The following is a 26695-nucleotide window of genomic DNA, read 5'->3' on the forward strand; positions in this document are numbered from 1 at the left end:
ATGGCTGGTCTATTTCCAAGTTTCAAGTAATTGGCATACAAATTTTTGTTATAGATAAAACATATTTTCAAAAAGGTTTTTTTTTGTGCAAATAAATGAGGAGTGTTCTGTGGAAAGGTGGCAGTAGTTTCCTACTTGTGTCAACTCATACCCGGATTAAGGGGAAAATGGTATCATCATCAAAGAGCAGCAACAACAAAATTGCTGACCCTATGCATGAGCTGAGGATGAGATGCGGAGGATTCGTTGGCGTTGGCGGTGTAATGCGTTACGTTTTTCTGTAAAGCCCCCACATACAAAAATCTCACCGCCTCATGAAAGTGCTACAGTTCATGTCCTCCGCATGATTATTTGTAAGCGACAGACCCCGCTAGCCAGCCCCCCGAGAACGTGGTCAGATGGGGGTCGCTGTGAAACAGGAAGAAGCAGCAGCTGGCTCAACTGCTATTGTGGTTGTTGTTGTTGTTGTAAAAGCGAAATACAGAACACGCAGTTATTGGATGTGAGACCGACCGACCGACCATCCATCCATCCAACCATCCATTTTGTTCTCATACCTATTGTTTTTCATTCGATAATTTATCATGCTTTACGCTTTACATCATGCATTGTCGTCCTTTCCTTTGCTTCCCCATTCGTCGATGGTTGCTTTTTGTCTTTGCTTTTGTGTCTTTATTCTTCTTTGGGCATTCTTTTATTTTTGATTTGCTTTTCAACATTTGTTCGTTGGACAAATACTGTTTGCTGTTCAGCTTTTTCCTACGTCCGTCCGTGTGTCCAAATTGCCTGCTAAGCAACTGCTATCTAATCTATGGTCGTCGTTGGAGCTGACTTTTCGTCAATTTATCCATTTCCAATATTGTGTTTTAGAAGCAACCGTCATCGATATTGGTGTCAACAACATCAAAAATTAGCAGAGGAGCAACAAGAAATGATTCCCCCAAAAAGGCGCTAGACCAACGACCCAATGGATGGGTCTTGTTTTTTTTTTTGGAATAGATTTGCCCTTTTTCTGTCGTTAACTCTGCAAGTCTGTCCGTCCGAATGTACTCTTTCCTTGCGTCTCCCTGCTGATAGCCTGCAATTATTGTTGTTGTTGTTGTTGCTCCCAGCTCTTCTGGCTGTTGGTGTTGTTGTAGCCGTGTCTCTAACCTACTGTCGGTTGTTTCGTTGAATGGATGGTTGGTTGGTTGGTTTATTGCGCGGGCTGTCTTAGCATCGTCTGACGACAGCTGCTGCTGTTTGCTGTTGCCTCCGCCGCCGTTTTGGTTGTTGTTGGCCCATTCCGTTTTAATGTTCACTTTTATCATCGCATTTGCTTTAGCGGAGCCCCAGTTGGTTGGTTGGTTGGCTGGCTGGCTGGCTGGCCGAATGACTGTGTGAGTGTGCATGAGTGTCACATAGAATCGACTTCATTTTTTCACTCGTTCATGCAGATTAATTGAGGGTGCTGCTCCGCTGGCAAAAAAGTTCCTAGCAATTCTGGAAATGGTCAATGTCCACATTCGGAAGAACTAACGTGCCTCCCAGCAAAAGTCCCTCACTCTAAGTACACAGTTCCGATGGATGGCCAGGAGTCTATCCGCTTTTGAAGGCATTTTTTTTTTTGTCAAGCAACAAAATTTGAGGTTATGAAATTCTTTTTCTTAAGGACTTAAAAAAACTGCATTTAGAGCTAAAAATTCTCGAGAAGCCAAAGATTATGCACAAAAAACACAGAAACACCGTTCAGATTTATGTTTTCATATGGAAAAGAAGGCACAAGGCTTTATTTTCCCTAGTCCAGTGATTTTTCCATACCTTTTTGAGATTTGTGAGTGTGCGTGTGTGTGATTTTTAACAAATTTTTCACACCGTCGTTAGACGATTTTTAGAAATGTTGTATGGTTTTTCAATGGGGAAAACAGTTTTTTTTCACTTTTCACTTGCTATTTTGCTTCTCGTTTAGGTTTTTACATGCACTCAGCCACTATGCGGTCACAAGTAAATTTTTGCTGTTTTGCAAAAAATATTTTTTGTTGGAAAAATTTTGTAGAAAAAGAGGAGCGTGGAAACGACGAAATCAAAAAATAACTAGCGACAGACACAACGCTCGACTCTGACTCAACTAAACCCAAAATGACAGCTAACTGACAGAACACACTCGCACTCACACTCTTCGCCACAAAACAAAACGAATAGCAACACAAAACAAGCACAAAGAAAGCCACGGACGGACAGACACACTGTGAACGGACGGACGGGTGGAATAGAGTACACCTTATCTTTTGGTCTAAATCGCGCACATCGGAGCAATACGAATGGCGTGTGCTTTAATGGCGTATCTTGTTTGGATGGGGCGCATCTCTTCTAATTGCAATTTGTAGTGTAGTTCTAGGATGGATGCTGATTTCTTTGTTTACAATTTTCAATTACCTTTGGCCAAGCGTTTTTCTTCGGCCTTGGCTTCCTCTTCGGTAAGATCACCGGATTTTAGCACCACCACCAGGGGTTTTTCGTCTTCGCGTTCCGGCTCTTCACTGTCGGAGAAGTTATCATCCAAATCTTCTATTTTTTGTCGCTATTATTGAAAAATATGTTCAACTATTAGCACCAGTTTTAAAGCTCTTTAAATCACCTCATGTATTGCAACATGATCATCAGCTATATAAACGAACACAAACAATAAATCACCACCACCTACTTTGGTTTCGACACTTGGGCCCTCTTTGTATCCTATTTCTTGCTTCAATTTTGCTAAAAAGGATGGATCTTGTGGCTTAATATAGGCGATATTACGCTTAGACATAGTTTAACAGAACAAACACACGGTAGAATCCACAAAAGTACTCCATAAAAACAAAATACCGGAAAAATTCACACAACACGTTTTTGGGCTTGTTTATTTTTCTTCAGTTTGCGAAAAAGTTTGGCATTTACTTTTCGTTGTCTTCATTCGCAACAGAGTTGCATTTGCTGTAGTTCTAGATGTTGGTGTAGGAGAAAACGTCAAAAACAGTTGGTTATGAACTCAACATACTCTTCAGAGTTGGCAGAAACTCACCACTAGTGTTTGTTCGCAGTCAGCTGATGATGCTTTAGTCTTTGTTATGGGTCGTTCGCACGCAATGAATATTTGTCCTACAAATTGTAATAGTTGCCGAAAGTCTTTGTATTGTCACAAGGTGGATTGATAAAGGTGATCTCGCGCGAACAGCTGAAAACAGCCGGGCTGTTTGGCGGTATTAAGATGTTACTTCCGTGGGAATGTAAGCAGCAAAACCACACCGTTTTTTTGCACGTTCTAGTTGTTTGTGATTTTCTTTCTCTCATTTTACCTGTACACGTATACACACGAGTGCTCGTTCCTTTGGTTGAAATAACATCTGGATGGCAAGATGGTGGATAGCACCATATGATTTGTGGTGGTTGTACAAATGAGACCACCTTTAATTGTTTCACCATGGTATTGCCACAGAATTCACTGGAAAAGGTTAGGCAAAGCGATCAGCCGACATACAATTTTTTTTTTTAATTTTTTTTAGTACTTCGCTTTGAGGATGTCAACCTGTTCTGTTCTTACATTCATTCCTTGTTTACGTGTTCTATTATTTGATGACATTTTCAATCGGCAGATTTGACATCCTTAATGATGTTCATGGGTCCTATCCACTTTATGTTTTCGCTAGTGACCTTACTTTCTATAGAGGATCCTGGTTTGGTTTTTAGAATTTTTCCAAATTCTGTTCCTTTTTCACATTCTAATTGTTTGAATTTATAATTTACACGTTTATAAACATAAATCTGTTGATGTTGAGGCTGCTACACATGATAATGGAAATAAAAACTAGAGAGTCGTTTAAAAATGTGTTCAGAAAGTGGACAGCCTAGTGGGAATTTGCGCTACCATCCCGACAGGATTGTATGGTTGTTGTTGGACAAGTGACTTAACCTTCTTAATTCCACCATGCTCTAGGCCTTAAAGGCGAAAACATAATGAGCGCATTGAACTTTGCTTTTCAGGATTGCGTTGAAAAATGCAACTCTGCAAACAAGTGCCATAAAAGCAACACGCAAAAGTTAAAGAATTTTCAACTTTGACGACTAAAATCGAGAGTCATTCTATGTGGACATTCGTAAAGAGTTTTTAGGCGTCAAAGTTAAAAATTGTTTAAATTTTGCGCGTTACTTTTGTGGAACTTGGTTGCAGAGTTGCATATTTCAAGGCAACGTCCAAACACAAAGCTCAACGCGCTCTTTCTGTTTTGGCTTTAACATAATGGGCGCGTTGAGGGACGTCGCCATGGCAAAATTATTTAAAAATTGTCTCATTTATATAGCAACATAAAAACCACATGGTAAAATCGCCATCTCGTCATCTATCTGATCGACGTATTGCCAACACACACAAAGAAATTTGCCTTTCGTGTGCAAAAGTGTGCGTACATGAACATAGAATATTAGAGAAAGAAGATAAGAACAAAGAGAAAGCAGAGTTTATTTTTTGAAAAGCGACGCTTAAAAAACAAAGCTCAACGCGCTCATAATGTTCGCTCTTCATTCTATTGAGGCTTTAACAGAAGGTAGCAAGACGGATTTAATAAGGTCTCACGCGAAAAGCTTTTAACAGCCGGCCAGGTTTAACGGTATTAAGATGACAAATTTTTGTTTGCATTCTCTTTCTTGTTATATTCTTTCTCGGATATTCTAGGCTCATGTACGCACACGTATACATACACATACACACACAAATGTCTTTGGGTGTGTTGGCAAAACGTTGATCAGCTTGATGACAAGATTTGTGGATGTTGTACAAATGAGACCACCTTTAATTGTTTCGCCATGAGAAGGTAGCGTAAAATGATCAGCCGACATAAAACTTTTTGAATTTTGGTCTTGCGGCATAAAAGGCGCATTTATTGTCCGATGTGGCCGAAATTTTGGGACAGTGAGTTAAGTTAAGCCCCTTGACATACTTCTACAATATGGCATGGATCGGTCGAAATTTGGATATAGCTGCCATATAGACCGACCTCTCGATTTAAGGTTTTGGGCCCATAAAAAGCGCATTTATTGTCCGATTCTACTGAAATTTGGGACAGTGAGTTGGTTTAGGCCCTTCCAAATCCTTTTTTAATTTGGGCCAGATCGGTCCAGATTTGGATGTAGCTGCCATATAGATCGATCCTCCGATTTAGGTTCTTAGACCCATAAAAGCCACATTTATTATCCGATATTCCTGAAATTTGGGACAGTGAGTTGTGTTAGGCTCTTCGACATTCTTCTTCTATTTGGCCCAGATCGGTCCAGATTTGGAAATAGCTGTCTTATAAACCGATCCGTCGATTTTAGGTTTTGGGCGAATAAAAGGCGCATTTATTGCCCGATGTCGCCGAAATTTGGGACAGTGAGTTGTGTTAGGCTCTTCGACATTCTTCTTCAATTTGGCTCAGATAGGTCCAGATTTGGATATAGCTGCTATATGGACCGATCTTTCCATTTGAGGTTTTGGGCCCATAAAATACGCATTTATTGTCCCATGTCGCCCAAATTTGGGATAGTGAGTTAAGTTAAGCCCTTCGACATCCTTCGTCAATTTGGCTCAGATCAGTCCAGATTTGGATATAGCTGCCATATAGACCGATCTCTCGATTTAAGGTTTTGGCCAATAAAAAGCCCATTTATTGTCCGATGTCACCGAAATTTGGGACATTGAGTTGTGTTGGGCCCTTCTTCAATTTGGCTCAGATCGGTCCAGATTTAAATATAGCTGTCATATAGACCGATCTCTCGATTTAAGGCTTTGGGCGAATAAAAAGCGCATTTATTGCCCAATGTCGAAATTTGGGACAGTGATTTGTATTGGGCTCTTCTACATTCTTCTTCAGTTTGGCCCAAATCGGTCCAGATTTGGATATAGGTATACGTCTTTTTTTGTCCACATTTATGACTCAATATGGTTCACAATTATGACTCAATTTTAACAGATACTGTAGAATGGACCCCACTTTGAAAAAGGTTTCTTCAGTTTTTTCCACTTGAATGGCAGGGGCGGTCCCTCACCCTTGCCCTAGTTTTTAAAAACGTCATGTCAAGGAGATGCGTCAAGCTATTTAAGCAATTTTTTGTACCGTTGTTGACCCAAAAATACGAATTTGCAAACAAATTTAGGTTTGGAATCCGATATCCATTTACAGCGCCAAGTGTCTTGGGGCGGCCCCAATCTCAAAACGCCCCCTATACACGAAATACATATTTACCATCCAATGTGCGGCTCAGAAGAAAGCCACCCAATTTTGCGGCCTAGGAGTGAGCCTCATCGCCCAAAACCAGCATGAAGATCAAAAGTAACAATAAGGGGTTCAAATAAGAGGCATTTGAGAGTGGCATATGGCCGACATGCAGGCCGAAAATGAAAATATGGTAATTAAATTAAAGGCATTTGGGTACGTATCTGAAATCCATTTCGAATTCAGTACCTGGCCAGACGTCTTACCGCCCATGAATCTCTGAAGCGAACGCACAGTTTGGGATCTTGCATTGATAGATGCTATGGTCTGTCGCTAATGTGAACAAAAATTGCTTAAACGGGTCACACTGCCATTATTACCTATTCTTCTGAAAAACTTTAGGTATTCACAAATATTGGTTGCCCAAAAAGTAATTGCGGATTTTTTAAAAGAAAGTAAATGCATTTTTAATAAAACTTAGAATGAACTTTAATCAAATATACTTTTTTTTACACTTTTTTTTCCAAAGCAAGCTAAAAGTAACAGCTGATAACTGACAGAAGAAAGAAAGCAATTACAGAGTCACAAGCCGTTGAAAAAATTTGTCAACGCCGACTATATGAAAAATCCGCAATTACTTTTTGGGCAACCCATAGATCCCCCCATCCCTTACTGTTCTTGCAACTATATAAGATATCTTCTCTTTCACTCTTGCAGCTTTCCTAGAACTGACGGCAACTACGGACCGTATTTCTTAAATAAAGCAAAACCGAATGAATATGGCTGCCACCGATCAAGGTCCTGAAGATGTTATTGACATTGATTCCGATGATGATGTAGAGAGTGAAACATTTGGTAATATTTTCACGGTTATTCCAAATACATCAGCTGTTGCTTTGCAGGAGAAATTTGGAGGCAAACGCAAACGCAGCACTCTGACATCGGCACGAGCGAAGATGAGCATTAAAAATTCTTTATCTGAAGGGCCAACAACCAATAAGGCAGATGTAAAAAATGGCGCCACACAAAAACATTCCAAAAGAGTGACATCTACCAATATTCCTACATATTTTGCTACTACTCCAGCTCCATCTCGGAGTACAGTTGCGAATAACAATACAATAGGCCAGATTTGTACATCGAGTCTGTACGATGTCTTGCCAAATCCAATAGCTTCTACAGATGTGCCACTTTCAGCCTCCACAAACGTTTTGAATGGGTCTTTCTCGGCCTTTGAAGTTAAGTCAAATATTTTCAGTGGCCTAACAGACGATATGTTCATTAGAGAAGAACCTTCATTTGCAGTCCCATTCATTTATGAGAAACCTCCAGCAGTCCAAATAAAGGATGTCCTAAAAGCATTGGAAACCCAATTTGCTTTATCCCAAGAAAACTTGGCAGATGAAACCAGCCCAAACAAAGGTCTAAACGAAATGTTGCCATATTCAAAATGGTTTTCGGAATTGGCAGCACCTTCCAACTCTGCAACAAGCGATAAAGACGACGAGGTTAAGTATTTCGAAAGTCCCCTGGGTAAATTCTTTACGCACATGGGAATTGAACTAGTTGAGGAATATTTGCGAAATGAATACAATATCGTGCATACAAATAATTCTTTCACCAAGAACACCAAGAGTTGCCAAGTTTGCAATTTCCATACAGAATCTGGTCTTGTAATGGCCAAGCACCTTGATACACCCCATGTAAAAGGTTTCTGGTACAAATGTAGTTTGTGCACCTTTGGGACTAGAAAAAATGCAGAAATTACTTCCCATATGCTTGTGGCTCATAATAGGAAAATTTCGCTTAACGAGATTAAGCCTTTGCAAGTACACCAATGTTCCAATTGTTGTTTTGAAACTAGGGACAGGGGAAAAATTTTGCACCACAAAGTTCGGTGTGCTGGATCTTTCAAACTTGAAACCAATTTGGCACCTCCCAATGATTGGGAAGCCCCGGCAAAAATTTCTAGTTTTAGACCCAGACTTAACCTGGTGGGAATAGCTATGGAGTATAACAAAAAGAACAAGGATAACGAAAGCAAAAACATGCAACCAGCAATCAGTGCCCAGTTGCGAGCAGCTCCTGTGCTTTCAAACATTGTTGAAGGGCCATCGTCTAGCGATACTACGAAATCTGAAATGGAAGCCAAAGCAAATATCGTGGTATGTGAAATATGTGATAGACACTATGGAGGTTTTGGACAATTGCGCTATCACATGCAATGGGTACATAAGATCATGGTAAGTCATAGAAAATCAACACACAAAACGTAGGTGAGTAAGCTCGTTCCGGTCCAAAGGATCGATTACCGCGGAAACAGGGTGACCCTTGGTTATTTAAAGGCGTCAATAACTCGCCTTAAGCATTATGGGCACTCAGTTTTTATGCAAGAGCCGGTGCCTCCTTCTCACTGAGACTCTCTGCTCGATCCCACTGTTTGTCTGCGGCAGCCGTTTCAGCTTACTTACTTATCCATAATTTTAAGTTAAGCGTTGTTGTTGTAGCCAAATTTATATGTGAAGGTGGTGATCCTCTTCATGCACCTGTAGGTGAGTAAGCCCCTTTCGGTTTAAAAGACCGATTGTCGCGGAAACAGGGTGGCCATTGGTTATTTAAAGGCGTCAAAAACTCGCCTTCATCATCATAGGCACTCAGTTTTTACCCGGTGCCGCCTTCTCACTGAGACTCTCTGCTCGATACCACTGTTTGTCTGCGGCAGCCGTTTCAGCTACTCCGTATGAAGCATTCCACTGTCTGCAGCCGGTGGACCCAGCTACGCTTCTACACAGATGGCGATCCTCGTCATGCACCTGCGGGTGAGTAGCTCTTTTCGGTTTAAAAAACCGATTGCCGCGGAAACAGGGTGGCCATTGATTATTTAAAGGCATCAACAACTCGCCTTGTCATATCGAGCATCATAGACACTCACTAGGTTAGGTTAGGTTGAAAAGAGGGTGCAGATATTAATCCGCACTATGGACATACACCTAAGCCAGTGATCGGTTTGTTGTGCGCTTTAGAAACTATTTACAAAATCCTTAATTGTTTTCAATACCACTTCCCTAAGTTGGTTCATGTCTGGTATTGTGTCTCCTCCTAAGTGCCGGTATCTGTTGGACGCGAAAGCCGGGCAATGACAAAGGAAATGCTCCAACGTCTCATCATCTTCCCCGCATGCCTTACACATGCTATCACTTGCCGCACCGATTTTACATAAGTGAGCTCGTAGTCCTATGTGTCCCCTTAGGATACCAATAGCTATACTGACCTCCTTCTTGTCTCCTTTCAGTAATAGCCTCGTCTTCTCACGATCTGGATCCCCCCCATAGGATTTTCGCCGTCCTACCGACCGTTTCGCTGCTCCACAATGTTGCATGCGCATTCGTCGCCCACTACCTTAACTCGGACTGCGTCGACCCGAAAGGCTTCGGGTCAACCAAGTTTATTGACGGCAGTCCTCTGGCCTTCACCGCCAAATCGTCTGCCCTTTCATTTCCCCTTACTCCGTTATGACCCGGCACCCAAACGATGTGGATTTTGACATCCTCAGAGAAGGCGTTAATCTCCTTTTTACACTGCAAGACCGTTCGTGACCTTACCGTCCTGGTTGTTATTGCCCTTATGGCAATTTTAGTGTCGGTAAAGATGTTACACTCGACGTCCAATACCAATAGCTATACTGACCTCCTCCTTACTTCCTTTCAGTAATATCCTCGTCTTCTCAAGATCTGGATCCCCCCATAGGATTTTTCACAATGTTGCATGCGCATTTGTCGTTCACTCCCTTAACTCGGACTGCGTCAACCCGAAAGGCTTCGGGTTAACCAAGATTATTGACGGCCGTCCTCTGGCCTTCACCGCTAAATCGTCTGCCCTTTCATATCCCCTTGCTCCGTTATGGCCTGGCACCCAAACGATGCGGATTTTGCCATCCTCAGAGAAGGCATTAAACTCCTTCTTACACTGCAAGACACACCACACCACTTCACGCATTCCGTGATCGACCGGATCTCAGCCTGCAGGACCGTATTATGGTCAGGCAGTCTAAAACAGATCTCAGTCCCTGGGTTCTCAATGTATACCCCTAGGCCCATTCTGTCCTCTAGCTTTGATCCATCCGTGTAACATGATCTTCCAGATGGCAATACTAGGGTTCCGTCAATCCAAGAATGTGCCGATGGCAGCAGTGCCTCGCACTCGACTTCAAGGTTCATCTCAGTTATTCGATCGGAAACCTCTTCCCTTCCTTCCAGGTTTCCTAACGTCGCCTCGATTATACCGCGATAGTATGAGCTGCTCCTATCCTCAATCCATTCCCCCATCGCCTTAAGTCTCATAGCCGCAGTGGCTGCCTCACACTTAATCTGTATGTCAATGGCTCGGATATCTAGAATAGTCTCCAGTGCCCTAGTGGGCGTGGTCCTCATCGCTCCGCCTATGCCAAGACAGCTCATATTCACTGAACCTATTGTATGGTCCTTGTGTTGCACTTTTTCTCCATAGCAGTCCACAAAACTACTGAGACGTAAGGCGTAAGTATCCTCGGATTCAGGCCGAGGAGCAGAATTATTAGATTTGATAGAAATGTACACACTACAAAGTTGGCTCAAGTTTGCAATTTTATTATACCCTCCACCATAGGATGGGGGCATACTAATTTCGCCATTCTGTTTGTAACACCTCGAAATATGCGTCTGAGACCCCATAAAGTATTGGGTTGCCCAAAAAGTAATTGCGGATTTTTCATATAGTTGGCGTTGACAAATTTTTTCACAGCTTGTGACTCTGTAATTGCATTCTTTCTTCTGTCAGTTATCAGCTGTTATTTTTAGCTTGCTTTAGAAAAAAGTGTAAAATAAGTATATTTGATTAAAGTTCATTCTAAGTTTTATTAAAAATGCATTTACTTTCTTTTAAAAAATCCGCAATTACTTTTTGGGCAACCCAATATATATATTCTTGATCGTCATGTCATTTTAAGTCGATCTAGCCATGTCCGTCCGTCTGTCTGTTAAAAGCACCCTAACTGTCGAAGGACTAAAGCTAGCCGCTTGAAATTTTGCACAAATGTTTTTTAATAGTGTAGGTCGGTTGGTATTGTAAATGGGCCAAATCAGTCCATGTTTTGATTTAGCTGCCATATAAACCGATCTGGGGTCTTGACTTCTTGAGCCTCTAGAGGGCGTAATTCTCGTCCGATTTGACTAAAATATTGCACGTGGTGTGTTGGTATCACTTCCAGCAAGTGCACTGAGTATGGTTTGAATCGGTCCATGTTTTGATATAGCTGCCATATACTCCGATCTTGGGTCTTGACTTCGTGAGCTTCTGGAGGGCGCAATTCTCGTCCGATTTGATTGAAATTTTGCACGTAGTGTTTTGGTATTACTTCCAACAACTGCCTTAAGTATGGTTTAAATTGGTCCATGTTTTGATATGGGTGCCATATAAACCGATCTTGGGTCTTGACTTCTTGAGCCTCCATAGGGCGCAATTCTCGTCCGATTTAACTAAAATTTTTCACGCTGTGTGTTGGTATCACTTCCAACAAGTGCGCTAAGTATGGTTTGATTCGGTCCATGTTTTGATATAGCTGCCATATAACTGATCTGGGGTCTTGACTTCGTGAGCCTCTGGAAGGCGCAATTCTCGTCCGATTTGATTGAAATTTTGCACGTAGTGTTTTGGTATTACTTCCAACAACTGCCTTATGTATGGTTTAAATTGGTCCATGTTTTGATATAGCTGCTATATAAACCGATCTGGAGTCTTGACTTCTTGAGCCTCTAGAGGGCGCAATTCTCGTTCGATTTGAATGAAATTTTGCACGTGGTGTTTTGGTATCACTTCCAACAACTGTGCCATGTACGATTCAAATCGGTTCATAATCTGGTATGGCGGTCATATAAACGGATCTTAGATCTTGACTTCTTGAGCCAATAGAGCGCGCAATTCTCGTCCGATTTGATTGAAATTTTGCACGTGGTGTTTTGGTATTACTTCCAACAATTGCCTTAAGTATGGTTTAAATCGGTCCATGTTTTGATATAGCTGCCATATAAACCGATCTTGGGTCTTGACTTCTTGAGCCTCTAGAGGGCGCAATTCTCATCCGATTTGAATGAAAATTTGCACGTGGTGTTTTGGTATCACTTCCAACAATAGAGCGCGCAATTCTCATCCGATTTGTCTGAAATTTTGCATGAGGTGTTTTCTTATGACTTCCAATAACTGTGCGAAGTATGTCGTAAATCGATAAATAACCTGATATAGCTGCCATATAAACCGATCTGAGATCTTGACTTCTTGAGTCTCTAAAGGGCGCAATTCTCATCCGATTTGGCAGAAATTTTGTGCAACGACTTCTCTCATGATCCACAACACACATGTCTAATATGGTCTGAATCGATCAATAGCTTGATACAGCTCCCATACAAACCTATCTCCCGATTTTGCTTCTTGAGCCCCTAAAAGGCGCCCTTCTTATCTGAATGATCAGAAATATTACACAATGACTTCTACAATGTTCAGCATTCATTTTTGGCCCGAATCGGACTATAATTTGATATAGCTCCAATAGCATAACAGTTCTTATTCTATATTCTTTGTTTGCCTAAAAAGAGATACCGCACATAGAACTCGACAAATGCTCTTCTAGGGCCTTATAATTACAAAAACAAGTAAAAAGGCGTTAAGTTCGGCCGGGCCGAACTTTGGATACCCACCACCTCGGGTATATATGTAAACCAACTTTCATCAAAATTCGGTAAAAATTTCATACCTTATACTCATATACCTCATACCGATCTGAACTATATACGACACGCATGTCGAAAAGCCGAACATAAGTCACTGTGTCAAATTTCAGTGAAATCGGATTATAAATGCGCCTTTTATGGGACCAAGACTTTACATCGAGATATCGGCCTACATGGCAGCTATATCCAAATCTGGACCGATTTGGGCCAAGTTGCATAAACATGTCGAAGAGCCTAACACTAAGCACTGTCCCAAATTTCGGCGAAATCGGACAATAAATGCCTCTTTTATGGGCCCTAAACCTTAAACCCATGATTGGGCCAAGTTGCATAAACATGTCGAAGAGCCTAACACTAAGCACTGTCCCAAATTTCGGCGAAATCGGACAATAAATGCCTCTTTTATGGGCCCTAAACCTTAAACCCATGATCGGTCTATATGGCAGCTATATTCAAATCTGGACCGATCTGCGCAAAATTGAAGAAGGACGTCGAAGAGCCTAACCAAACTCACTGTCTCAAATTTCAGCGACATCGGACAATAAATGCGTCTTTTATGGCCCCAAAACCTAAAACCTAGATATCGGTCTATATGGCAGCTATATCCAAATCTTGACCGATCTGTGCGATATTGCAGAAGTATGTCAACGGGCTTAACTTAACTCACTGTTCCAAATTTCGGCGACATCGGGCAATAAATGAGCATTTTGTGGGCCTAAGACCCTAAACCGGAGGATCGGTCTATATGGCAGCTATATCCAAATCTGAACCGATCTGAGCCAAATTGACAAAGGATGTCGAAGGGCCTAACACAACTCACTGTCCCAAATTTCAGCGAAATCGGATAATAAATGTGGCTTTTATGGGCCTTAGACCCTAAATCGGCGGATCGGTCTATATGGGGGCTATATCAAGATATAGTCCGATATAGCCCATCTTCGAACTTAACCTGCTTATGAACACAAAAAGAAACTGTGCAAAATTTCAGCTCAATATCTCTATTTTTAAAGACTGTAGCGTGATTTTAACAGACAGACGGACAGACGGATGGACATGGCTAGATCGTCTTAGATTTTTACGCTGATCAAGAATATATATACTTTATAGGGTCGGAAATGGATATTTCGATGTGTTGCAAACGGAATGACAAAATGAATATACCCCCATCCTTCGGTGGTGGGTATAAAAAAAAAAAAATAATTTGACTCTACCATTGGTGGGTCATTTTTCAAGATTTTATGGTGTAACCTATCATTTAATGTATTTTGACTACGTTTCAGATATATTCCAATACAAACTGGGCTCCATTAGTTTGCAAAAAGTGCCAATGTAGGTTCTTTACATACGAAGGCCTGGAACGCCATCTATTGGGTACCCATGGACTGGTTACTAATTCTATGCAAGAAGCTGCTAAAAAATGCCGAGATGGTGGAAAATGTTCCCATTGTGGTAGGGTTAGTTTCATTTGAACATAGAAAAGGAAAAAACGCATGCCTCTAATAATGACATAATTTTATCTTCTCTTAGTTGTTTCTACGGAAATTGCTGAAGCATTTAACCCAAGACCACCGCATTACTTTATCACCTGTAACTCTATCGTATAAATGTAATCGATGTAGCAGTATTTTTGAAGCATACACTCAGTTTGAAAATCACATCTACGCAGTCCACCGCGCAGCACAGCTGAAGAAGGCAAAGCTTGGTGATACCAAATAAACCAGAACCATTTTAACAAACGATTCATATGACATGCATTTTGCTATCCTAGCAAAGAGCGTATAAACTATAATTCCTAATAGAATTTATATGAACTTATACATGTAGCGAATGAATTTCATGTATTTTTTGCGAACATTCAATTCAATAAACACGCTGCAAGCTTATTCTCAATTATATCTTGTATTTGATATAGAAATGTGTATTTAAATCCTTGCAACATCTGAAAAATATGTCATCAATGGTTATGTCATTTTTAAGGCTTCTATAATACAAAACTTTTCTTCGAATTTATATAACCGTCTTCCTATAGGTGGTGTCGCTATTAGAAAGGATGTAGCACATCGCTACAAGGTTATTGTGTTTAAAGCTCTTTAACCCTAGGATGGGCGAACATTTTTTCTACGTTGTTGAGCGGACGTGGTTTGGCCAGAACACAGCTTAACAAGTAAAAAGGCGTTAAGTTCGGCCGGGCCGAACTTTGGATACCCACCACCTCGGGAATGTACGTAAACCACCTTTTATCAAAATCCGGTGAAAATTGTATACCTGAATTTCGGCGACATCGGATAATAAATGCATCTTTAATGGGCCCAAAACCTTAAAAAGAGAGATCGGTCTATATGACAGCTATATCCAAATCTTAACCGATCTGTGCCATATTGCAGAATTATGTCGAGGGGCTTAACTTAATTCACTCTTCCAAATTTCGGCGACATAGGACAATAAATGAGCATTTTATGGGCCCAAAACCTGAAATCGAGAGATCGGTCTATATGGCAGCTATATCCAAAATTGGTCCGATCTGCACCAAATTGATGAGGGATATCAAAGGGCCTAACACAATTTACTGTCCCAAATTTCAGCAAAATCGGATAATAAACGTGGCTTTCATGGGCCTAAGACCCCAAATCTGAGGATCGGTCTATATGGCAGCTATATCCAAATCTGGACCGATCTGGGCCAAATTGACGAAGAATGTCGAAGGGCCTAACACAACTCCCTGTCCAAAATTTCAGCAAAATCGGATAATAAATGTGGCTTTTATGGGCCTAAGACACTAAATCGGAGGATCGGTCTATATGGCAGCTATATCCAAATCTGGACCGATCTAAGCCAAATTGACGAAGGATATTAAGGGGCCTAAGACAACTCACTGTCCCGAATTTCATCAAAATCGGATAATAAATTTGGCTTTTAGGAGCCTAAGACCCTAAATCGGAGGATCGGTTTATATGGCAGCTATATCCAAATCTGAACCGATCTGAACAAAATTGATGAGGGATGTCGAGGGGCCTAACACAACTCACTGTCCCGAATTTCATCAAAATCGGATAATAAATGTGGCTTTTATGGGCCTAAGACCCTAAATCGGAGGATCGGTCTATATGACAGCTATATCCAAATCTGAACCGATCAGAGCCAAATTGATGAGGGATGTCGAGGGGCCTAACATAACTCACTGTCCAAAATTTCAGCAAAATCGGATAATAAATGTGGCTTTTATGGGCCTAAGACCCTAAATCGGCGGATCGGTCTATATGACAGCTATATCCAAATCTGAACCGATCAGAGCCAAATTGATGAGGGATGTCGAGGGGCCTAACATAACTCACTGTCCAAAATTTCAGCAAAATCGGATAATAAATGTGGCTTTTATGGGCCTAAGACCCTAAATCGGCGGATCGGTCTATATGGGGGCTATATGAAGATATAGTCCGATATTGCCCATCTTCGAACTTAACCTGCTTATGGACGAAAAAAGAACCTGTGCAAAATTCAGCTCAATATCTCTATTTTTAAAGACTGTAGCGTGATTTCAACAGACAGACGGACGGACATGTCTAGATCGTCTTAGATTTTTACGCTGATCAAGAATATATATACTTTATAGGGTCGGAAATGGATATTTCGATGTGTTGCAAACGGAATGACAAAATGAATATACCCCCATCCTTCGGTGGTGGGTATAAAAAGGCGTTAAGTTCGGCCGGGCCGAACTTTGGATACCCATCACCTCGGGTATATATGTAAAACACTTTTCAACAAAATCCGATCGAACAAAAAATTCTTATAGCATTTATATCGAAATATGATCCGATTTGGATACTAATACGTACAATTGTGTATAACAAAATATTGGTCTTTTTAGTAGTAAAAATAAACCGATCTAAACTATATACAACATGGATGTCGAAAAGCTCAACATAAGTCAAATTTCAGTTAAATCGGATTATAAATGCACCTTTTTAAGGGCCACGACTTTAAATCGAGAAATCGGTTTATATGGCAGCTATATGCAAATCTTGATCGATCTGGACCAAATTGCAGAAATATACGAAGGGACGTAACTTAACTACCTGTCCAAAATTTCGGCAACATCGGACAATAAATGCGTCTTTTATGGGCCTAAAACATTAAATGTAGAGATCGGTCTATATGGCAGCTATAACCAAATCAGAACCGATCTAAGTGAAATTAAAGAAGAATGTCGAAGGGCCTAACACAACACACTGTCCCAAATTGCGGAGATATCGGACAATAAATGCGATTTTTATGGCCCCAAAACCTAAAACAGAGAGATCGGTCTATATGGCAGCTATATCCAAATCTGGACCGATCTGTGCAATAATGCAGAAGCATGTGAAGGGGCTTAACCTAACTCACTGTCCCAAATTTCGGCGACATCGGGCAATAACTGTGGCTTTTATGGGCCTAAGACCCTAAATCGGAGGATCGGTCTATATGGCAGCTATATGAAAATCTGGACCGATCTGGGCCAAATTGACGAAGGATGTCGAAGGGCCTAACGCAACTCACTGTCCCAAATTTCAGCAAAATCGGATAACACAAGTGGATTTATGGGCCTAAGACCCTAAATCGGCAGCTATATCCAAATCTGGACCGATCAGAGCCAAATTGAAGAAGGATGTCGAAGTGCCTAACACAACTGACCGTTCCAAATTTTGACGAGATCGGACAATAAATGCGCCTTTTACGAGCCCAAAAACGCTAAATCGAGAGATCGGTCTATATGGCAGCTATATCGAAATCTGGATCGATCTGTGCCATATTGCAGAAGCATGTCGAGGCGCTTAACCTAACTCACCGTCCCAAATTTCGGTGACATCGGACAATAAATGCTCCTTTTATGGGCGGAAAACCTTAAATCGAGAGATCGGTCTATATGGCAGCTATATTCAAATCTGAACCGATCTGAGCCAAATTGAAGAAGGATCTCGAAGGGCCCAACATAACTTACTGTCACAAATTTCAGCAAAATCGTACAATAAATGCGCCTTTTATGGGCGTAAGACCCTAAATCTGCGGATCGGTCTATGTGGCAGCTATATCCAAATCTAGACCCATCCGTGCTGTATTGCAGAAGCATGTCGAGGTGCTCAACACAACCTACTGTCACAAATTTCAGCAAAATCGTACAATAAATGCGCCTTTTATGGGCGTAAGACCCTAAATCTGCGGATCGGTCTATATGGCAGCTATATCCAAATCTAGACCGATCTGTGCTGTATTGCAGAAGCATATCGAGGTGCTCAAGACAACCTACTGTCCCAAATTTCAACTAAATCGGACAATAGATGTGCCTTTTATCGGCCTAAGACCCTAAATCTGCGGATCGGTCTATGTGGCAGCTATATCCAAATCTGGACCGATCAGAGCCAAATTAAAGAAGGATGTCGAAGGGCCTAACACAACTGTCCCAAATTTCAGCAAAATCGGATAACAAGTGTGGCTTTTTTTGGGCCTGACACCTAAATCGGCGGATCAGTCTATATGGGGGCTATATCAAGATATAGTCCGATGTAGCCCATTTTCGAATTTAACCTGCTTATGGACAAAAGAAGAATCTCTGCAAAGTTTCAGCTCAATATCTCTATTTTTAAAGACTGTAGTGTGATTTCGACAGACAGACGGACGGACATGGCTAGATCTTTTTAGATGTTTACGCTGATCAAGAATATATATGGTTTATAGGTTCGGAAAGGGATATTTCGATGTGTTGCCAAAGGAATGGCAAAATGAATATACCCCCATCCTTCGGTGGCGGTATATTGATCTATAAAATGTTAATGAGTTTTTTGAAATATTAGTTTTGGTTCAAAATATGTTTTCAATTCATTTTTATACCCTCCACCATAGGATGGGGGTATACTAATTTGGTCATTCTGTTTGTAACACTTCGAAATATGCGTCTGAGACCCCATAAAATATATATATTCTTGATCGTCATGTCATTTTAAGTCGATCTAGCCATGTCCGTCCGTCTGTCTGTCCGTACGTCTGTCTGTCCGTCCGCAAAAATACTTTTTATTAGTGTAGGTCAATTGGGATTGTAAATGGGCCAAATCGGTCCATGTTTTGATATAGCTGCCATATAAACCGATCTTGGGTCTTGACTTCTTGAGCCTCTAGAGGGCGCAATTCTCATCCGATTTGACTGAAATTTTGCACATGGTGTTTTGGTATCACTTCCAACAACTGCGCTAAGTAAGATTCAGTCAGTTCATAATCTGTTATAGCTGCCATATAAACCAATCTGGAGTCCTGACTTCTTGAGCCTCTAGAGGGCGCAATTCTCATCGGATTTTGCTGAAATTTTGCATGAGATGTTTTGTTATGACTTTCAATAACTGTGATAAGTATGATTCAAATCGGTACATAACCTGATATACCTGCCATATAAACCGATCTGGGATCTTGACTTCTTGAGCCTCTAGAGGGCGCAATTCTCATCCGATTTGGTAGATCTGTACAAGAATGTTCCATTTACAGAAAACGCAAAATACCTGGGTGTTTTGCTGGACAGGAAACTGAACTTCAAATCCACCATTTTGGAAAGGGCAAGAAAGGCCACTATTGCCCTATACACCTGCAAGAGAGCCATTGACAAAAGTTGGGGATTTAGACCGCGTGTCATGCGTTGGGTATATACGGCAGTTATCAGACCTATAATGCTATATGGTGTTGTGGTCTGGTCTAAACGACCAGTTGGGCTTTGGGGTGTACTCTAAAGATCTAGAACTGGTCATATCGAAGAGGTTACCCGACCACTGCAGTGTGTATTAAACAGATATCCTTGCAATTAAGGAAGTGGTGGAATGGCTAAGATATAATGTCATTACGACAATTGGCATAAATATCTTCTCATACAGTCGGGCAGCCATTAAATCCCTGGAGAACGTATTTCTGAACACAAAAACCGCCCTCAACTGTCGCAGATCTCTCAACGAGATGGCTGAACAGTTCAAAATTCACCTGTTCTGGGTGCCGGGCCACAGAGATATCCCAGGGAATTCTAAAGCAAACGAGCTTGCGACTCTAGGAACTACTTTACACACTCCGGGGACATTGGAATCTGTGGGTATGCCTCTAGCGACAGGTAAGCTAATGATAGATGGTCACAAAGAGGGGGCTTTGAGCATTCCAAAACTATGTTGGCTCATCTAGACTTGAAGAGGTCTACTGCTTTGCTGTCATTGGCTAGAACAGACGTCTCAATCATTGTGTCCGTCATGACAGGTCACTGTCTAATCGGAAAACATACTGACAGACTGAAGGTTGCCAGCAACGATTTTTGCAGAAGCTGTAGGGACATCAAGGAAGAAGAGAATATAGAACACCTTCTGTGTGTGTGTCCCGCACTAGCAGTTAGAAGGAGTTCCACTTTAGGTTCTCATTTCTTTGAGAACCTGTCTGATTTATTGCATGTGAACATTCACAAGTTACTGGGCTTTTAAAAGCGATCTGGATGTTTCAACGGTAGGGACTAGAAGGCATTTTCCTTCTTCTGTTCCTGTGGTATTACAATGGACGAAAACGTCTAAGTGAGTCTGATGGCTGACTGCCTCTTAAACCTAACCTATATATGGAAGCTATATCTAAATCGGAACCGATTTTTACCAATAGTGTATGTCCTTGGGCCAAAAAAGTGATATATGCAAAATTTCTAGCTCTTCTCCTCCTTAGGCGTTGCAAACAAATGCACAAAGTTATAATACCCTGTACAACAGTGGTGGTGTAGGGTATAAAAATGGCGTTTACTTCAACAACTTGTATAACAACATGGTGATTCGTTTCATAAAAGTTTCATAGCTTAAAGCTGGCCAACAAAAGCTCTTTTCCAAACACATGCGTTGAGCTTTTTCACCAAATCTTAACAGCTGCCTCTCACATTCACACAGGGGATGTTCGAAGTGCAAAAGTTCGAAAGCCAACGAACGATTGGTGTTACATGGGTCTCAAAGATGAAAAGCATCCATAACCTGGCATAAGTAGTAAATAAGTTAAGAATTGCACTGAAAAAAAAACTACAAAGGCATATATTTTTATTTATTAAAAAATAATAGAAACGCACAAACAATTGAACTTCTAGGCGGAAAGTTTAGGAAAAGATTAGAAAATTGAAAACCAAGGAATTGGAAACGCAACTCAAAAGCACAATAATTTTAAAATAGCCCAAAGAAAAGGTACTTCAAGTCTCGTCAAGGAGAAAAGTAGCGAAATTAAAAACTCTCAAAGTGAAAAGTGTTCAAAATGAAACCTCATATGCGCTTCTCCAAGGAACGATGAAACTTTGTGTTCAATGAAGCCGCTGCCAAAGAAAAGTTTCTGCGATTTTAACTAAAACTTTTAATTAAATTTTGCAATAATAAGTGAAAAATCATTAAATTCCTTAACATTCAGTGTTGAAGCTGCCTGCCTGCCTGGCTGGTGGCTGGTGGTGGAGGAGGAGGAGGAAAAATTTGTGTTAGTATAGAAACTTGTGGGGGAAGTGCGCATGTGTCGGTTATTGTCTACAGCAGAATTTGGTGTCGGCCATGCCAAACCATATGCGAATAGCCAAAGAATGGCCCTACGAAAGCTTTGGACGCCTTGAAAATTTGTACAGAAATTCAACATTTTCGCTTCCACATGTACCGCCAGTTACACGGTTTTGCCTGCCTCTGTGTGTGTGTGCGTGTGTGTGTGTGAATTTTTATTGAGACTTGTTTACATTGACCCGAATTTGTGTCGAGCACAATCGCAACGAAACCTTTCTTAATTGCACCTGAGTGCTGCGTGTGTGTGTGTGTGTGTTTTTGTGTCTGTGCCTGTGCCTGTGCCTGTGTGTTGGTCAAAACCGATTCCAATCAAAAATCCATTGTTTGCCTTCATTTTTGTATTTTCTGTGTTTTATTATTTTTTTGTTGTTGTTTGTTTTTGTCATTCAACAGATTCAATGGCTGCTGTGCTAAGCAGTTGCACATCATTAGCGACAACTGCAAGGCAATTGGACACGAATTACGCCCAATTAGGCGAAGGATTGGGTGGCCTAGCTGGTAGCTGTCTCTCACTGAGGGGCGGTATTGGGGTGGGAGTCGGTCGCCAGAGCTTCAGCAAGACGCCTCATCACCTGAACGACTCTGTCGTTATGTATCCCTCTTTGCCAAAATATCATAGATCTTCCAGCGCACAACAGACAATGACCACGCCCAATCAGCACCATTCAGCATTCAGTTCTTCGTTGGCCTATGGCATGCCAGTCAGCTCTGGCTACTCCTCACAGCACTCGACTTTGCAGAAATCCTATAACTCTTCGTCGGCTTCCGTGCAACGGGCCAATACCACATCGGATGTATGTCGCAATTATTGGGGTCACAGTCAACCCACATCGTCGGCGCTGTACCGTTCGACTGATCGCCACCAGTCAAAGCGTAAATCGGCCGTGGAGCTTTTGGCGGAATCGAAACCGTATTTCATGAAGAGTGACACCCCTATTATGGAGCGTACAAATTTCGGTGCCAGCACCCTGGTTTGCAGTGGCAAAAGGAATCGCAACAGCTCCAGTGTTATTTTGGATGAGGGCAAATACAATCCCTCATATGGCGAGACTACGTACTCGGCCGCCGAAGCAGAACGTCGCTATGGGGCAACAACTGCCCATCGAAGATCCTCACAGATGCACCATCATCATCACAGCCATAGTCATAATTCTGGCTGTCATGGTTCTGCGGGAAACTCTGGTTTGTATCAGGGCAAATTTCGCATGTCAATGTCCACAGATACCGGGCATGAGAGGGACAAGTTGTCAAGATATCGCAAGGAGCAGTTTGGGGAGCCAATAGTTTTGAATGAGGTAAAGTATGGAAATATTATTTATCTTCTGACCATAGTGAACAACCAGCAAGGTATTATGCTAAGTTCAGCTCAGCTAATAAAAAACGTATGGGCTGAAAGTCCGTACGATACAAACCTCACGAAATAGTTATCTGCGATCCTATACAGAATAGGTTTTTAAACCCCAACACCATTGGATGGGGGTATGCTAATTTCATCATTCTGTTTGTAACTCCTCGAATATATTCTTGTCCGTCCGTCCGTCTGTCGGTCGAAAGCACGCTAACTTTGGAAGGAGTAAAGCTAGCCGCTTGAAATTTTGCCCAATTACTTCATATAAGTGTAGGACAGATGGGATTGTAAATCTGCTGCCATATAAACCGATAATGGATCTTGACTTCTTGAGCCACCACTAGAGGGCGCAATTCGTATCCGATTTGGCTGAAATTTTGCATGAGGTGTTTTGTTGTGATTTATAAAAATTGTGCTAAGTATGGTTGAAATCGGTCCATAACCTGATATAGCTGTCATATAAACCGATCAGGGGTCTTGACTTCTTGAGCCTCTAGGGGACGCAATTATCATCCGATTTGTCTGAAATGTACAACGGCTTCTCCCATGACCTTCAACGTGGGTTTCAAATATGGTCTGAATCGGTCTATAGCCTGATACAGCTCCCCTATTAACCCATCTCCCTATCTGAGTTCTGGAGCCCCTAAAGGGCGCAATTCTTATTCGATTTGGCTGAAATTTTTCACAATGAGTTCTACCATGGTCTCCAACATTCAATTCAATTAGCACAGAAATTCTTTTCTTTTAACCTTTGTTGGCCTGAAAAGAGATACCGGGAAAAGAACTCGAAAAATGTGATCCATGGTGGAGGGTATATAAGATTCGGCTCGGCCGAACTTGGCACTTGGAACTTGGTTCTTCGTTCGTTGATTAAAATCACGACAGATTTTATACGAATCGGTTATATAAAAGTCAAAGTGTGTGACTCGAGAAAACAGCAAAACTGATTTTCTTGAAATTTTCACAGATTTTGTAGGAGGGTCCGGAAGGGATAATAAAATTGACCAATGAGAAGAATGTGGTACTCAAACGAAATGGATTCTGGAGTAGAATACGAAACATCAATCAAAATATGGGTTCAGATCTCAGGTGGGCCGTCCCACCCCGAAAACCACAAAAAAAAAAAACCAACCCAACAGACATGTTAAAAGACGACCGACGGAGACAATAGACTCAAGTGAAAGATATTTTTGAGCATAAAACGAAACACGTATTAAAATATGGGGTAAGATCTCAATGGGGCTGTCCCGCCTCAAAAATCCCCTTAATGGACATGTTAACCGATTGGGGCAAAATGGGACACAAATGGAAGGTATTTGGGGGTAAAATAGGAATATCATGGCAAATATGGAATATCATGCAACCACCACTACCCAAAAATCCTCCCCTAATAACTCCCCCTCCCCTAAAAGTCACCCAAATCAGAGAAATATGGGACTCAATTAAAACGTAATCGGGTATAGAGTAAAAATTTGACTTCCAACTTCAGGAGCAAAAACATGTCGGCCAATCGCGGCAATATGAGGCTGAAATAAAAGGCCATTGGAAGTGAAGTACGAATCTGATATTAATGTGTCTGAGGAACCGCCCGACACAAATACCTTTTATATGAGCCCCATATTGCCATTATCTGTAAATAAGTCCTGTTTGGTGTGTGTTTTGTCGAAGGGGCGAACCCCCAGAAACTTTTTGCGGAAGTGGGTATAAATTTCGTGCTCTACTCCAAAATATCTTTCATTTGAGCCCCATATTGCCATGGTCGGTAAACATGTTCGATTTAGGATTGTTTTGGGGGTGGGATAGTCCCCTAAACACTTGATCCTACAATTGAATGTAAGGTACGTTTTCTGCTCTTAAAAACCTTTCATTTGAGTCCAATTTGTCGTAATTGGTCTATATATATATATATACTTGGTGGGTTTAGGGGCGGCCCCCTAGGTACCGCCTAGGTCTGTCCGTCCCTCTGTTGTAATCACTCTTGAGCCTTCAAAAATTGAGATATTGAGCTGAAATTTGCCACAGATACGTCTTTTTGATGCACGCTGGTAACGTTCTTGAAAGGGCCAAATCGGACCATATTTGGATATAGCTGCTATATAGACCGATTTTCCGATAAAGGGTCTAATGCCCAAAGAAACTTTATTTTTCATCCGATTTTGCTGAAATTTAAAAGGCTTCCCGACAACTGACCCAAATATGGTACAGATTGGACTATATTTAGATATAGCTACCATATAGACCGATCTCCCGATAAAGGGTCTGAAGACCATAAAAGCTTCATTTATTACCCGATTTCGCTAAAATTTGCTACAGTGGGTTATTTTAAGCCTCCCGATATCTGACCTAAACATAGATTAGATCGGTCCATATTTAGATATAGCTGCCATATAGACCGATCTCCCGATAAAGGGTCTGAAGGCCATAAAAGCTTTGTTTATTACTGAAATTTGCAACAGTGGGTGAGTTTAAGCCTCCCGACATCTGACCTAAATATGGGTTAGATCGGACTATATTTAGATATAGCTGTCATATAGACCGATCTCACGATAAAGGGTCTGAAGCCCAAAAAATCTTTATCTTTTATCCGATTCCGCTGAAATTTGGAATAGTGCGTAGTTTTAAGCCTCCCAACATCCGACCCAAATATGGTTCAGATCGGACTATATTTAGATATAGCTGTCATATAGACGGATCTCACGATAAAGGGTCTGAAGCCCATAAAAGCTTTATCTTTTATCCGATTTCGCTGAAATTTGGAAAAGTGCGCAGTTTTAAGCCTCCCAACATCCGACCCAAATATGGTTCAGATCGGACTATATTTAAATATAGCTGCCATATAGACCGATCTACCGATAAGGGGTACGAAGCCCATAAAAGCTTTATCTTTTATCCGATTTCGTTGAAATTTGGAATAGTTCGCAGTTTTAAGCCTCCCAACATCCGACCCAAATATGGTTCAGATTGGACTATATTTAGATATAGCTGCCATATAGGCCGATCCCCGATAACGGGTCTAAAGGCCATAAAAGCTTTATTTTTTATCCGATTTCGCTGAAATTTGAAACTGTGAGTAGGTTAAGACCACCCAACATCCGACCTAAATGTGGTTTTGATCGGACTATATTTAGATATAGCTACCATATAGACCGATCTGCCGATAAGTGGACTGAAGCCCATTAAAGCTTTATTTATTACCCGATTTCGCTGAAATTTGAAACAGTGAGTTTTTCTGAGCCTCACGATATCCGAACTTAAGTTATTCAATTTTCACCGGATTGTGACGAAATGAGGTTTACATATATACCCGAGGTGGTGGGTATACAAAGTTCGGCCCGGCCGAACTTAATGCCTTCTTACTTGTTCTTACTGTGCTATTGTGCGTAATTAGTAAAGCCCATGGTGGTGGCTATTCAAGGTAGACTATTTGGTGCGAAATTAACAATGTTTTACTTGTTGATGTTCAGAAGATTTATAATTATGCTCTGAATTATTAAAGTTTTAAATGATTTTACAGACAAAATCGGTTTCATTTGAGGAAGATGTAGCCTTTCGAATTCCTCCACCTGTATACTTTTCCCAACAATCCTATGGCAGTATGTACGACAGCGGAGAAGAGCCATTAGTATTGACTGAGAACTATAGACCCATAAGTCCGCCAGCTGAATATGCTGAGGATTCTGCAGAGACACACAACGAATCTAGACCGAGGTAAGGCAAACAATTGCATTAGTCAATAGAATAATACATTGTCATTGTAATGTCATATATCCACATAAAAAGAATTCCATATACCGGTTTTTGACCCCATATAATGTAAAC

General features: G+C 41.2%; 3 protein-coding genes across 3 annotated transcripts in view; 2 read left to right on the forward strand and 1 right to left on the reverse strand.

The window, feature by feature from the left end:
• Positions 1 to 2900, reverse strand: part of LOC106093819 (uncharacterized protein KIAA1143 homolog) — a 10036-nt gene extending 7136 nt beyond the window's left edge. The window contains exons 1-2 of the mRNA XM_013260980.2: positions 2684 to 2900; positions 2416 to 2560 (exon numbers count right to left, since the gene is read on the reverse strand). Of these exons, the coding sequence (XP_013116434.2) occupies positions 2416 to 2560; positions 2684 to 2788 (250 nt within the window). The 5' untranslated portion in view covers positions 2789 to 2900. The remainder of the gene's footprint in view (positions 1 to 2415; positions 2561 to 2683) is intronic.
• The window catches only part of LOC106093818 (uncharacterized), a 25265-nt gene extending 10402 nt beyond the window's left edge, over positions 1 to 14863 (forward strand). Inside the window, exons 2-4 of the mRNA XM_013260979.2 lie at positions 6927 to 8452; positions 14251 to 14424; positions 14498 to 14863. Coding sequence (XP_013116433.2) covers positions 6983 to 8452; positions 14251 to 14424; positions 14498 to 14686 — 1833 coding nt within the window. The 5' untranslated portion in view covers positions 6927 to 6982 and the 3' untranslated portion in view covers positions 14687 to 14863. The remainder of the gene's footprint in view (positions 1 to 6926; positions 8453 to 14250; positions 14425 to 14497) is intronic.
• Positions 14864 to 21189: 6326 nt separating this feature from the next.
• LOC106093820 (uncharacterized) lies at positions 21190 to 26584 on the forward strand (the record flags this gene model as incomplete). Its single annotated transcript, XM_059360151.1, is given in 3 exon segments — positions 21190 to 21454; positions 21922 to 22823; positions 26391 to 26584. Coding segments are annotated over 2 exon segments (1091 nt in total), but the record flags the coding sequence as incomplete, so codon positions are not given.
• Between the last annotated feature and the right edge of the window lie 111 nt (positions 26585 to 26695).

Source organism: Stomoxys calcitrans, chromosome 1, assembly GCF_963082655.1.
Source record: "Stomoxys calcitrans chromosome 1, idStoCalc2.1, whole genome shotgun sequence".
NCBI lineage: Eukaryota > Metazoa > Arthropoda > Insecta > Diptera > Muscidae > Stomoxys > Stomoxys calcitrans.